At 45.3% G+C, this 14,759-nt stretch overlaps 1 protein-coding gene across 1 annotated transcript; it reads left to right on the top strand.

The window, feature by feature from the left end:
- The first annotated feature begins 2,089 nt into the window (after nucleotides 1-2,089).
- LOC132766210 (zinc finger protein 791-like) lies at nucleotides 2,090-14,532 on the top strand. Its single transcript, XM_060760586.2, has 3 exons — nucleotides 2,090-2,459; nucleotides 6,808-6,934; nucleotides 8,505-14,532. The coding sequence occupies exons 1-3, from the start codon at nucleotides 2,349-2,351 to the stop codon at nucleotides 10,076-10,078; spliced, it is 1,812 nt and encodes a 603-aa protein (XP_060616569.2). The 5' UTR covers nucleotides 2,090-2,348; the 3' UTR covers nucleotides 10,079-14,532.
- Nucleotides 14,533-14,759: the final 227 nt, after the last annotated feature.

The raw sequence follows: 14,759 nt of genomic DNA, 5'->3' as shown, positions 1-14,759 counted from the left end.
AAAAGATCTTGGAGTCCTCATGGACAACAAGTTAAACATGAGCCAACAATGTGATGTGGCGGCAAAAAAAGCCAATGGGATTTTGGCCTGCATCAATAGGAGCATAGTGTCTAGATCTAGGGAAGTCATTCTCCCCATGCTCTATTCTGCCTTGATTAGACCATACCTGGAATATTGTGTCCAATTCTGGGTACCACAATTGAAGAGAGATATTGACAAGCTGGAATGTGTCCAGAGGAGGGCGACTAAAATGATCAAGGGTCTGGAGAACAAGCCCTATGAGGAGCGGCTTAAGGAGCTGGGCATGTTTAGCCTGAAGAGAAAGCTGAGAGGAGATATGATAGCCATGTATAAATATGTGAGAGAAAACCACAGGGAGGAGGGAGCAAGCTTGTTTTCTGCTTCCTTGGAGACTAGGACGCAATGGAACAATGGCTTCAAACTACAAGAGAGAAGATTCCATCTGAACATGAGGAAGAACTTCCTGAGAGAGCCGTTCAGCAGTGGAACTCTCTGCCCCGGAGTGTGGTGGAGGCTCCTTCTTTGGAAGCTTTTAAACAGGGGCTGGATGGCCATCTGTCAGGGGTGATTTGAATGCAATATTCCTGCTTCTTGGCAGAATGGGGTTGGACTGGATGGCCCATGAGGTCTCTTCCAACTCTTTGATTCTATGTTTCTATGTATCCAGAGAAAGAGGGCGACTCAAAGGATCAAGGGGCTGGAGAACAAGTCCTATAAGGAGTGGCTGAAAGAGCTGGGCATGTTTAGCCTGCAGAAGAGAAGGCTGAGAGGAGACAGGATGAGGGCCATGGATCAAGATGTGTGTTGGGAAAAGACGCAATAATGACCAGGCAGGAGACAGGGTGTCAAAGTGAATGATGATGGCTTCGTTATTGTTCTCCAAGCCAAGTTTATATAGGCTGTGTTGCTCTTTTGCAAAAGTCTGCATAGTGACAGTGGGTGATTACATAATGGCCAGGTGATTGGTTGGACTCTTAAGGGTGAGCTCATCATAGGTGAGGTAGCCTACTACCAGTCCCAGGTCATGATGCTCTGTATACTTTGCCAGAAAGGTTTGAAGCATAAGCGTCAGGGGTCTGGAATTTTCCATGCGCATCCAAACTAGTATGGCTTGCCACTAACTATTCCAGAGGCGCACTGCTATTCCTGCATAAGGGACATAATGATGTCATCACCCCTTCAGATGTGAAGGCTTCCTTTTTGCTGCCCTGGAGACTAGGACGCAGAACAATGCTTTCAAACTACAGGAAAGGAGATTCCACTTGAGCATGAGGAACAACTTCCTGACTGGGAGAGAGAGTTGTTCACCAGTGGAACTCTCTCCCTGCCCTGGAGGGAGTGTGGTGGAGGCTCCTTCTTTGGAGGCTTTTAAGCAGAGCCTGGATGGCCATCTTTCGGGGGTGCTTTGAATGCGATTTTCCTGCTTCTTGGCCCACGAGGTCTCTTCTAACTCAATGATTCTATGACTCTTTGCAACACAGTCAAGGAGTTTAGAGTGAAAATATAGCACTACATCTGCATGGTGCGAAAGACACCTTAGACCAGTGATTCCCACATTCTGGTTGGCCAGGTGTTTTACTCCTTGAAGTCCAAAAAACCTGGGAAATGCTTCAAGCCAGACTCCAGGCCTTCGGGTGTCTTAGACGTCCTACTCCCAGAAGCCTAAGCTGCCTTGGCCAAGGATCAGATACTCTTGGAGATTAAGTCCAAAACAGACTTTGGGTCCCCTACTTCACCTCCCAGAAGCCTCTACTGATCATGGGTTCTGGGAGATGAAGTCCAAAGCACGTGAAAAACTGGAGTTTGGGGAACACTGCAAGTTGGAGACCTCAAGGAGGCTTGGACTTCTACTCCCAGAAGACTTGGTTGCCTTGCAACTGATCAGGGATTCCGGGAGTTGTAGTCCAAAACACCTGGAAGACCAGAGTTTGGAAACACTGCCAGTTGGATGCTCCTCCTTCATCTGCTTGGGACTTCATCTCCCAGAAGCCTCAGCTTCCTTAGCTAGTTATCTGGGGTGCTAGGAGCTAAAGTCCAAAGACTAGCGTTTGAGAAACATTCCCGTCCTCCAGAAGTCTTGGACTTCAACTCCCAGAAGCTTCTGCTGCTTTAACCAGTGATGGAGGAACCTGGAAGCTGAAGCCAAGAAAAGCTGGAGAACCAGGAGGTGGGAATCCTTACTTTTCCATCCCTAGTCTCTTTGCATAGGATCCTCCTTAAGGAAGGCAACATCCCTGATCAAGGGGGTGGGAGAGAGCCCCACCTTCAGCTCCTTCTCTCTCCTCTGGTTGGAGGACCACCTCCAGCTCAGACTGGATCCGGAAGGGATGGAAGAAAGTGGGAAGGCGCAGAAGGACGCATGCTCGGCTCATTTCTGGAGGAGGGGAGTCACAGGCCCTTGTTGGGGGAGGAAAGGAGGAGGAGGAGGAGGAGAACAGGTAAAGGTGTGGGAGGGGAGTCGCCACTTCTTAGAGGGAAAAGGTGACTGACCAGCTGTCCTTTGGGGGTCCTGGCTTGATGTATTCGGATGTGTGGGGGAGTGGTCGTGAATGGGGGGGGGGGGAGCCTCCATGGGAGGAGGTGGGAGAAAGGCAGCCTTTTCCTTCCTCCCAGCTGCTCTGTGCTTCTCTTTTCCCTCCCTCTATTGTGTGTCCATTGAGTTTCCATGGGGATGGCATGCAAGGGAGATTCAATGGAATCTGCTGCTGCCTGGGATTCTAAGCAGAGGCTGCAGGGCCATCTGTTGGGTGCTTAGTTTGTGTCTTTCTGCCTGGCAGAAAAGGGTTCTTTCTCCCACCCTAGTCATTCCATAGGTATATAAGCCCCACTTGCCTAGTTTCCAACAGACCTCACAACCTCTGAGGATGCCTGCCATAGATGTGGGCAAAACATCACGAGATAATGCTTCGGGAACATGGCCAAACAGTCTGGAAAACTCACATCAACCCAGTGATTCCGGCCATGAAAGTCTTCAACAACACTATTATTATTATTATTATTATTATTATTATTATTATTATGTATTGTCAAAGGCTTTCACGGCCGGAATCACTGGGTTGTTGTAGGTTTTTTTGGGCTATATGGCCATGGTCTAGAGGCATTCTCTCCTGACGTTTCGCCTGGCTACCAGTATTAAAAAAAACTCTAAAATTACAACAGCACAACAACAGAGAGGAAACAAACAAGGACATCTAATCACCTCTCAACAAAAGATTGCTCCAGGCACTGCCAGGCAATCAAATGCTAATCAAAGTGGTCAGTTGAAACCTTCTCACCTAGCTCCAGTAGACAAGAGTCCTTTGTCCCACCCTGGTCATTCCACAGATATATAAACCCTTTTTCCTACTTCCAACAGACCTCACTACCTCTGAGGATGCTTGCCACAGATGCAGGCGAAACGTCAGGAGAGAATGCCTCTAGACCATGGCCATACAGACCGAAAAAACCTACAACAACCTATTATTATTATTATTATTATTATTATTATTATGCACTTCCAGATGTTGATTGACATATGGCTCTGGAATGAAAGAGAAAAGGGCATGACACGACAACCCCCCAAACAGACTTAAAAGGGTCCCTCCACCAAATCATCTCTCATTCTATGGAGCCCATAAGTCCAAGATGCCCTCATTCTTCGGTGTCTTTTCCTTCTCAATGACTAAAGACCTCTTCACACTACAGAATGAATCCACTTTAAATCCAGTGGCTGCCTCCTCAGAATTCTGGGATTTGTAGTTTAGGGAGGAGCCTTTAACAGCCTCACTAAATTACAAACTCCAGAATTCTGCAGGAGGCAGAAACGGAATTTAAGTGGATTTATCTCTAGGGTGATGAAGTACTAAATGACATTTATCTCTAGGGTGATGAAGTACTAAATGACATTTATCTCTAGGGTGATGAAGTACTAAATGTCTAGGTCCAGGGAAGTAATGCTACCCCTCTATTCTGCTTTGGTTAGACCACACCTGGAATGACATTGTGTCCAATTCTGGGCACCACAATTCAAGAGAGATATTGACAAGCTGGAATGTGTCCAGAGGAGAGCGACTAAAATGATCAAGGGTCTGGAGAACAAGCCCTATGAGGAGCGGCTTAAGGAGCTGGGCATGTTTAGCCTGAAGAAGAGAAGGCTGAGAGGAGACATGATAGCCATGTATACATATGTGAGAGGAAGCCACAGGGAGGAGGGAGCAAGCTTCCTTTCTGCTTCCCTGGAGACTGGGACGCAATGGAACAATGGCTTCAAACTACAAGAGAGGAGATTCCATCTGAACATGAGGAAGAACTTCCTGACTGTGAGAGCCGTTCAGCAGTGGAACTCTCTGCCCCGGAGTGTGGTGGAGGCTCCTTCTTTGGAAGCTTTTAAGCAGAGGCTGGATGGCCATCTGTCAGGGGTGATTTGAATGCAATATTCCTGCTTCTTGGCAGGATGGGGTTGGACTGGATGGCCCATGAGGTCTCTTCCAACTCTTTGATTCTATGGTTCTAAGAGATGCTGCTTACAATAGGTACTTTCAGTGACCTTCCATGTTTTGGGGATGCTTGTGTTAGTGTTAATGGTTTTGTGAGTAGGATTTGCAGTGTTCTTGCTACAGTAACTGTTTGTTGCATTTGTGTTGTGAGTAGCCAGGATTAGCAGTATCATTGCTTCAGTAATTGTTTGCCATATATACATTTTAAGCAGAACTCTGTTGACATCCCATTCCAGGCCCCCTTTATATCTCAAGCTGGAGATCGAGGTTTGAATCCCTGCTTGGCCATGACACTTTCTGGGTGACACTCTCCTCGCTTCAGAGGGAGTCACTGGCAAAGCTCTTTTGCCAAGAAAGCCCTGTCATGGGGTTGCCTTTCAAAGGGGTTAGCTTTTGCCCTCCAATCATAGAAACATAGAATCAAAGAGTTAGAAGAGACCTCCTGGGCCATCCAGTCCAACCCCATTCTGCCAAGAAGCAGGAATATTGTATTCAAATCACCCCTGACAGATGGCCATCCAGCCTCTGTTTAAAAGCCTCCAAAGAAGGAGCCTCCACCACACTCCGGGGCAGAGAGTTCCACTGCTGAACGGCTCTCACAGTCAGGAAGTTCTTCCTCGTGTTCAGATGGAATCTCCTTTCTTGTAGTTTGAAGCCATTGTTCCATTGTGTCCTAGTCCTCAAGGAAGCAGGAAACAAGTTTGCTCCCTCCTCCCTGTGGCTTCCTCTCACATATTTATACATGGCTATCATATCTCCTCTCAGCCTTCTCTTCTTCAGGCTAAACATGTCCAGCTCCTTAAGCCGCTCCTCATAGGGCTTGTTCTCCAGACCCTTGATCATTTTAGTCGCCCTCCTCTGGCCACATTCCAGCTTGTCAATATCTCTCTTGAATTGTGGTGCCCAGAATTGGACACAATATTCCAGGTGTGGTCTGACCAAAGCAGAACAGAGGGGTAGCATGACTTTCCTAGATCTAGACACTAGGCTCCTTTTGACGCAGGCCAAAATCCCATTGGCTTTTTTTGCCGCCACATCACATTGTTGGATCATGTTTAACTTGTTGTCCACGAGGACTCCAAGATCTTTTCCACACGTACTGTTGTCACTGTCCCAGTTCTTATCAGAGTTTACTTTTCACTTCTTATTAGCAACTTTTAATTACAGTTCAACAAGCAGTAGTTCGCCATTGCAAAAAGTTGCTTAAAATCCATCTCAGGACACCATTTTGCCCCAAAGACTTGATCCCACAGCCATGTCTTCACCATTCTTCTGTGCATGCTGACTGACTACCCTTCAGATCTGGGGGTCTAGATCAGCAACTATTGCAGTTAGAGACCTCATATTTTGGGAAACTTAAGTTTTACGCCTGACTGGCGCTACAGCTAAAATTTGAACAAAATCGGAGAACATGATAGTGGGAACTTAAAAAAAAAATAGACCACTTGGCATAGAATGATCCTTTTGTCTGTTTTGCTCTTTGCACTTACTGTTACAGGTATTATTTACCTTGCCTGCTGTAGCCAGACACACACAGCTCTGTAGGATCAGCTGAAGGAAAATCCCATTCTTTCTCAGCTCAAGTTTTAGTGATTGTTTACTGAAGACATCCAAAGTCTGAGTTTTCCTAACTGTCCTTCATCCTTCCCCCAATACCAATGCTGTTGAAATACTTTCAGACTAGACAGGGAAAAAGAGGTAATAGTGTAGAGCAGGAATTAAATATTTCTTTATCGTGTCAGGAGCAAACCAAAACACTTGTATTGCATTAAAAAACAGACAAACAAACAAACAAAACACAAAGTTTGCAGACTTGGTATTCTATTAAATGTCCTTTGACCAGTATCTCGCCATTTGGAGTGCCTCTGATGTTGCCGCAAGAAGATCCTCCATGGTGCATGTGGCAGGGCTCAGGGTGCATTGCAGCAGGTGGTCAGTGGTTTGCTCTTCTCCGCACTCGCATGTCGTGGATTCCACTTTGTGGCCCCATTTCTTAAGGTTGGCTCTGCATCTCGTGGTGCCGGAGCGCAGTCTGTTCAGCGCCTTCCAAGTCACTCAGTCTTCTGTGTGCCCAGGGGAGAATCTCTCATTTGGTATCAGCCATTGATTGAGGTTCTGGGTTTGAGCCTGCCACTCTTGGACTCTCGCTTGCTGAGGTCTTCCAGTGAGTGTCCCTGTAGATCTTAAAAAATTCTAAGGAATTAAATGACTTCATGAAAAGGAGTTTATTTGTTTGATAACTGAGGTATATCTGTATTTGGAAGAAAACATTGGTGTCCAAAGAAACACTCTTCACTTTTCTCCCCTTCAGTTCCTGATCTCTTTTGAGGGAATGGCTGTGTCTTTCATCAAGGATGAGTGGGATCTACTGGATCCAGATCAGAGCACCATCTACAAGGAAGTCAAGATCGAAGATGAGGGGAGCATGATCTCTCAAGGTAAGAAATCATTTGGCCATCTTTGGATCTATCCTGGAAAGTCTGCAACAAAGAAGAAGGAGATGCTATGTTTTTGAGTCTTGCAATGCTTACAAGGACTATGCAACTGGCTTGTTGTAGGTTTTTTCAGGCTATATGGCCATGTTCTAGAGGCATTTCTCCTGACATTTCGCCTGCATCTATGGCAAGCATCCTGAGAGGTCACCTCACTACCTATGAGGATGCTTGCCATAGATGCAGGCGAAACATCAGGAAAGAATGCCTCTAGAACATGGCCATATAACCCGAGAAAACCTACAACAACCCAGTGATTCCGGCCATGAAAGCCTTCGACAATACATAGGACTATGTAAGTTTGCTACACCTTAAGATCTACTTATTTATCATGCCAGGAGCAGACCAAACAGTTGTATTGCATTTTTAACAAACAAACAAACTCAAAGTTTGCAAGCTTGGTAGTTGATTAAATGTCCTTTGACCAGTATCTGGCCACTTGGAGTGCCTCTGGTGTTGCCGCAAGAAGGTCCTCCATTGTGCGTGTGGCAGGGCTCAGGTTGCATTGCAACAGGTGGTCTGTGGTTTGCTCTTCTCCACACTCGCATGTCGAGGATTCCACTTTATGGCCCCATTTCTTGAGGTTGGCTCTGCATCTCGTGGTGCCAGAATGCCTTCCAAGTTGCCCAGTCTTCTGTGTGCCCAGGAGGGAGTCTCTCATTTGGTTTCAGCCATTGATTGAGGTTCTGGGTTTGAGCCTGCCACTTTTGGACTCTCGCTTGCTGAGGTGTTCCACCGAGTGTCTCTGTGGATCTTAGAAAACTATTTCTTGATTTAAGTTGTAGACGTGCTGGCTGATACCCAAACAGGGGATGGGCTGGAGATGTCACTTCTTTCACTATTGGCTGCTACTTCCCAAGCTTAAGATCTGTATTTAATGTAACACTGCAAGTTTATGTTTTGACGCTGCTGAAAAGAGTAACGTTTTCTGTTTTTCCTTTAGCAATTGTGCAAATTTTATTATTTATTTATTTACAGCTTTTATATTCTGCCCTTTTCACCTCGCAGGGGACTCAGGGCGGATTACAGTGTACACATATATGGCAAACATTCAATGCCAATTTTTGACATACAAACATATACAGACATACACAGAGGCTATTTAACTTTTTTTCTGGCCGCCAGGGGAGCTGTTGCTTTCATCGTCCATCTGCGACACTGATGAAGCGCTTCTGCATTCCCCGCACGCTTCCCCGCTGGAATGCTTTGCTGGAGTTTTCTTTATGGCCTCATAAATTAGTTAATTTAGCCTCCCCACCCTTTAAGGTGGTACCTTATTTTCCTACTTGACAGATGCAACTGTCTTTCGGGTTGCAAAGGTCGACAACAGGCTACACACAATTGGTTGGGAACCCACTCCAACCCGAGCTGGCTTCAAACTCATGACCTTTTGGTCAGAGTGATCTTAATGCAGCTGACATTCAGCCAGCTGCGCCACAATCCCGGTTATTTGTTATTGTGTCTTTGTTAAATGGGACTGAATTACTCATAGGATACTGTTTTCCTTTTCTGTCAGGCAACCAGCGAGATGATGAGGGATATAAAGAAGTACCTATGGCTTCATCACAAACAATCAAGCAGGAAGCAGGACGAGAGACTTTGGGAAATCAAAAGGGAGCAAAGAGGCACCATAGAAACCTGCCAAAGAAAGAAAAGAAGGAACCCTCTGCTTCTCTGGGTGCTGATCTTTGCAAGTTCAGGAGACGCCAGAGAAATTGCAAAGGAAACGGAAGGCAAAAGTGTTCTATCTGTGGGAAAATAATGAAATATAAATGGCAGTTGAAGATTCATGGGCGACTCCACACAGGGGAGAAGCCATATCCATGCACACATTGTGGGAAAAGCTTCAACACTAGCGGGGCGTGCGTGAAACATCAAAGAATTCATACTGGGGAGAAACCATATAAGTGTGAGGAATGTGGAAAGGGCTTCAGTTTGAGCAGTACCTTTACTTTACACAAAAGGACCCACACAGGGGAGAAACCCTACACGTGTGCAGAATGCGGAAAGAATTTCATTGCAAGGTCTGCTCTGACAATACATCAGAGAACGCACACAGGAGAAAAACCGTATCCGTGCTTGCAGTGCGGAATGAGCTTCAATACTAGTGGAGCACGTAGGAAGCATCAAAGGATTCACACGGGGGAGAAACCATACGCATGTACGGATTGTGGAAAGAGTTTCAGTTTGAGCAATGCTCTTACGTTACATAAAAGAACGCACACAGGGGAGAAACCATATACGTGCGCGGAATGTGGAAAGAGCTTCATTGCAAGATCGGCCCTCACTATACACCAGAGAACGCACACTGGAGAGAAGCGATATCAGTGCATGCAATGTGGAAAGAGCTTCAGCGATAATGGGGGATACACGAAACATCAGCGAACCCATGAAGGAGAGAGAACATATAAATGCACAGAGTGTGGAAAGAGCTTCCTTAGAAATTATGCCCTCACTCTGCATAAGAGAACGCATACAGGGGAGAAGCCGTACCAGTGCACCGAATGCGGGAAGAGTTTTGTTGATGGTGGGGCGTGTATTAAGCATGAAAGAACCCACACAGGGGAGAAACCATACAAATGCATGAAATGTGGAAAGAGCTTTAGCAACAACGTATATCTACAGTCGCATGAACGAACGCACACAGGGGAGAAACCCTATAAATGCACGGTGTGCGGAAAGAACTTTGGTCGGCGTGAAAATCTGCATTTGCATCAAAGGACTCACACAGGAGAAAAACCCTATAAATGTACCGAATGCGGGAAGAGTTTTAGTCGCCGTGAAAATCTACAGTTACATCAAAGAACTCACACAGGGGAGAAACCATTTAAATGCCTCGAATGTGGAAAGTGCTTTAGCCGGCGTGAGAATCTACATTCACATCAAAGGACTCACACAGGAGAGAAACCATACAAATGCATGGAATGCGAGAAGAGCTTTAGCCGGCGTGGGAATTTACATGCCCATCAAAAAATTCATACTGGGGAAAAACCACATACATGTACAGAATGTGGAAAGAGTTTCGGTCGGCGTGGAAATCTATACTCTCATCAAAAAACTCACAAGGTGGAAAACCATATGAATATATAAACTGCCAAAATACCTTTAGTTGGCTAAATGGGTTGTAAATAATGTTTTGGATTGGCTGGATAGAATGTAAAAAGTTCAGTGATAGTATAATATTTCTTTTGTTGTTGTTCTGTCGCCGCTGGGCCTGTATTTGGTTGGCTTTAAATATAGGATGTGTAACCCTTGCCCAGCGGGAAGCCAGGGGTATAAGAAGAAGTTCTCAGAAGTTTCCACTACAAAAGAATCTTCATATGGCTTGAAAAGTACAACAAAGTCTTTTATTAATGAATCAAACAGGTACTTCAAAGCTTTCTTGATAAAGAATTAGTTCTCTCAATTTTGCCCACGGGAGACAGGCACTATCTTCAATAACTTTTCTTTAAATGAAAATTCCCCTTATTTAACTTCTCACAAGGCTGACTAAAATCCAACCCTCACTGGTGTGGGTTCCGCTGCCAGGGCGAACTGCTTCTCAAGCGCTGAGAGGACCTACCAGCAAGGCAATGGATGTTCTCCAGCTGGAGTTCTTTAGACCTTAAGGCTGTCTTCCTGGAATCTCTCAAGGCTGTAGGAAGGCTTCCCTGGAGTTCTTAGGAGACTCTTAAAGCTGTTCTCCCCTGGAAATTCTTTCCCTAGAGATTCTGTTAGAATTTCTGTGACCCTGGAATTCTTAAAGGTTGAAGCCATTGTACAGGAGAAGCAACACACATCCTATACATTGGCTAACCTGGCTGAGACTAAACACAAAATGGCTCACTTCGCTACCAAAGCCCAAAAAGGGGGCGGGACTAGGGAACCTAAGGATAATTGATAAGCAATTGACCCAATAACTGCAAAGTAAGGAGAGCCATCTAACTGCAAAGGCATATAACTTCAAAATACATGCAGCAATGGACAAATAGCAAGATAAGCTGGAACTCTTGGTGCGGCTGTACCAAAACAGTTGTTCATTCGTTCAGTTGCTTCCGACTCTTCGTGACCTCATGAACCAGCCCATGCCAGAGCTCCCTGTTGGCCATCACAACCCCCAACTCCCTCAAGGTCAAGCCAGTCACTTCAAGGACGCCATCCATCCATCTTGCCCTTCTTCGGCCCCTTTTCCTTTTTCCTTCCCTTTTCCCCAGCATCATTGTCTTCTCTAAGCTTTCCTGTCTTCTCATTATGTCGCCAAAATACTTCATCTTTGCCTCTACTATCCTTCCCTCGAATGAGCAATCGGGGGTTTTATTTCCTGGAGGATGGACTGGTTGGACCTTCTCGTGGTCCAAGGCACTCTCAGAATTTTCCTCCAACACCACAGTTCAAAGCATCTATCTTCCTTCGCTCAGTCTTTCTTATGGTCCAGCTCTCACATCCATAGGTGACTACGGGGAATACCATTGCTTTAACTATGCGGATCTTTGTTGCCAGTGTGATGTCTCTACTCTTCACTATTTTATCGAGATTGGTCATTGCTCTCCTCCCAAGAAGTAAGCATTTTCTGATTTCATGACTGCAGTCTGCATCTGCAGTAATCTTTGCACCTAGAAATATAAAGTATGTCACGGCTTCCACGTTTCCTCCCACTATTTGCCAGTAATCAATTATTCTTGTTACCATAATCTTGATTTTTTTATGTTTATCTGCAACCCAGCTTTTGCACTTTCTTCTTTCACCTTGATTAACTTACAGGGTTTAATTAACTTACAGGGTTAATTTATTATATAAATTATATAAATCAGTTCCTCCTCACTTTCGGCCATCCAAGTGGTATCATCTGCATATCTAAGGGTGTTGATGTTTCTTCCAGCAGTTTTTACCCCAGTCTTGCATTCGTCAAGCCCTGCACGTCGCGTGATGTGTTCTGCATACAAGTTGAATAGGTCGGGTGAGTAGACAGCCCTGCCGTACACCGACCTTTGCACCAGCTGTAGTTTCCGAACCATCTTCGGAAATAGCAAAAAGTTAACCACTCACAAGCAAGTTTGAATGGAATTGGCTGTCTTGCTTTTATCTCTACAGAAAAGAAAGATGCTACTGGCGTTTTCCCACCACTACTTCCTTTTATATACCCTTCTCCACCCATTTCTCCCTCTACTCAGTTTCCTTATGAGAGCTAATTGCTTCACAAGTTCCATAATGTGGTCTCCAGTGCCATCTGGATGTCAGAGAGAAAACTAATGATGTCCTTGGGACTTCAGAAATTGATTCCTGACACTAAAGCAGTAGTTCCCAAACTCTAATTTTCTCAAAGTTTTGGACTTCATCTCCCAGATTCTTTGACAATTGGCCAAGATGGCTGAATCATAAAATCAGAGTTGGAAGAGATCACAAGGGCCATCCAGTTTAACCTCCTCAATAGAGTTGTGTATTCAGGGTAAATCTTGACCCGTTTCGTGGCTCCGATCCATTTTGGGGACATTCCTGAAATTGGGAGGGTAGATATCTGTTTTCAGTTTGGAGGCCCGAAAGATCGGCTTTCTGGGGTGGGGGGGATTCCCACCCAGGCTCTCTTTCCCAGTGCGTGCTTTAAGGAGGCTTCTTACATGCCTGCCAGTGCCTACAGCCAAGCACTACTTACTCTAGAGTAAGAGGAGCCTCCACCACATTTCAGGGCAGAGAGAGAGACTTCCCCTGCTGAACAGCTCTCACGATGCCACGCCACACATGCACTCTTTCCAAGGCAAGTTCTAGGAGGTGCTCAGCTGAAGACAAAAGCAGGCTTGGAGCGGGATCGGCTCCAGCTTGTTTTTGTGTTGTGCTGATTTTCGTGTGAGGATGGGACTTCTCATTCTGTGCTCCCAAAAATAAATGAAAAAAACAGTAGAAAGTAATTCTGCGCACAACTCTGCTCTTCTGACTTCAAGGGGTCCTTAACAACTTGAGGACCAGAACGTGGTCATATCAGAAGACAGGGCACATTAGAAAAAGCAATAATATCGAGGTAGAAGGAAGTAGAAAAGGTGGATGATCAAATTCCAGATGGCTCTGGAATGCCTGGTGCTCTCTGAAAGTACTTCTACACCAGCACAGATAGTCCTATCCTGGATCTATCTCTTCCCTCCTCTACCAGCTATTTCCATAATAGCTATAGAATTCTTTCCACTAGCTAAGTCCGCTAGCCAACAGACCAATCTCAGGCTTTTCTCAGTAGCTCTTTACACCACTCCAAACTCCTAACACCTTCTCCCCTTGATACCCAGGTTCAATCTCCTGACAGTGTTTCAAAACCTTCCCTTAAAGGAGACACCTGGATTACAATCAAAGAGTCCCCAAGGGGAGGAATCACATGAATGTATGGCATGTGGAAGGAATTTTAGACAGATAGGACATCTACATTTGTTGGTGAAAAGTATGCTAATCCGTTTTAGTGAGCCTAATCAACTCCATCTTAGAATCATAGAATCATAGAATCATAGAGTTGGAAGAGACCTCATGGGCCATCCAGTCCAACCCCCTGCCAAGAAGCAGGAATATTGCATTCAAATCACCCCTGACAAATGGCCATCCAGCCTCTGTTTAAAAGCCTCCAAAGAAGGAGCCTCCACCACACTCCGGGGCAGAGAGTTCCACTGCTGAACGGCTCTCACAGTCAGGAAGTTCTTCCTAATGTTCAGATGGAATCTCCTCTCTTGTAGTTTGAAGCCATTGTTCCGTGTCCTAGTCTCCAAGGAAGCAGAAAACAAGCTTGCTCCCTCCTCCCTGTGGCTTCCTCTCACATATTTATACATGGCTATCATATCTCCTCTCAGCCTTCTCTTCTTCAGGCTAAACATGCCCAGTTCCCTAAGCCGCTCCTCATAGGGCTTGTTCTCCAGACCCTTGACAGTAGTTGACATCTCTCCACATGAGATACCTACCTAGGAGCAATTTGCTCTCTTGTAAAATATATGACAACATTTTTCTTAAATGATAGGTTGTCCAGTGGAGTTGGTAATCAATTGTCTCATCTTATTCCTATAGAAACCAATCTGCCTCAAATAGATAGACACATAGATAGTGTAGACTTTCAGTTAAGCAGAACACAAGGAACTAGAACCCTGAAGCAGTTGACAAAAATTGAGTGGATTGCAAAAAAGAAAGAGCTGGTTTCTAATATATGTAGTTTCATAATGCTTGTGGGTATACAATTTTTGTTGTTCCATTGTTTGTGAAATTATAACAACAATAATAATGGTGTAAATAATAATCATACTGGCCTATATGATAATCATACTGGTGTATATAATAATGATAATAATAGCAATGATACTCCTCTATATAATAGTGATCAGTGTGTTTCTTTTCCTTCCCTTCTATCTATCTCTCCCTTCTTACCATTCAATCCTTCCTTCCTTCTGAGCTTCCAGTCTTCCTGGAGGCATGGGTGTGAGGTAGTGCCAGGCAATGCAGGGCGAGTTGTGAGATTATAGGAGCCCGGGGCTTGAATTGGGACTACCTCCTTGCCTGCTTCCTTCCTTCCCCTGGGCCTGTGCCCCTCCCCTCCCCCTGGTCTGGATTTCCCTACCTGCCCCTTTTCCCACTCTTCTTCTCTGGAGGGAGGCAGGCAGGCAGGCTTGGTTTGGGGAAGGGGGGAGGACCAGGCCGAGGATCCCTAATGGAGGCTTTGGCTCTGACGGGGTTACTTTTTGATGTATTGCTTGGCCATCCAGCAGATGGCGCTGTTTTTCATGCCAAGAATGTTTTAACCTGTCATAGGTGTGACATCTATATAATAGTAGGT

Source organism: Anolis sagrei, chromosome 2, assembly GCF_037176765.1.
Source record: "Anolis sagrei isolate rAnoSag1 chromosome 2, rAnoSag1.mat, whole genome shotgun sequence".
NCBI classification, from domain to species: domain Eukaryota; kingdom Metazoa; phylum Chordata; class Lepidosauria; order Squamata; family Dactyloidae; genus Anolis; species Anolis sagrei.
Note: the sequence above shows the minus strand (reverse complement) of the source record. Positions and strands in the feature narration are given on the sequence as shown.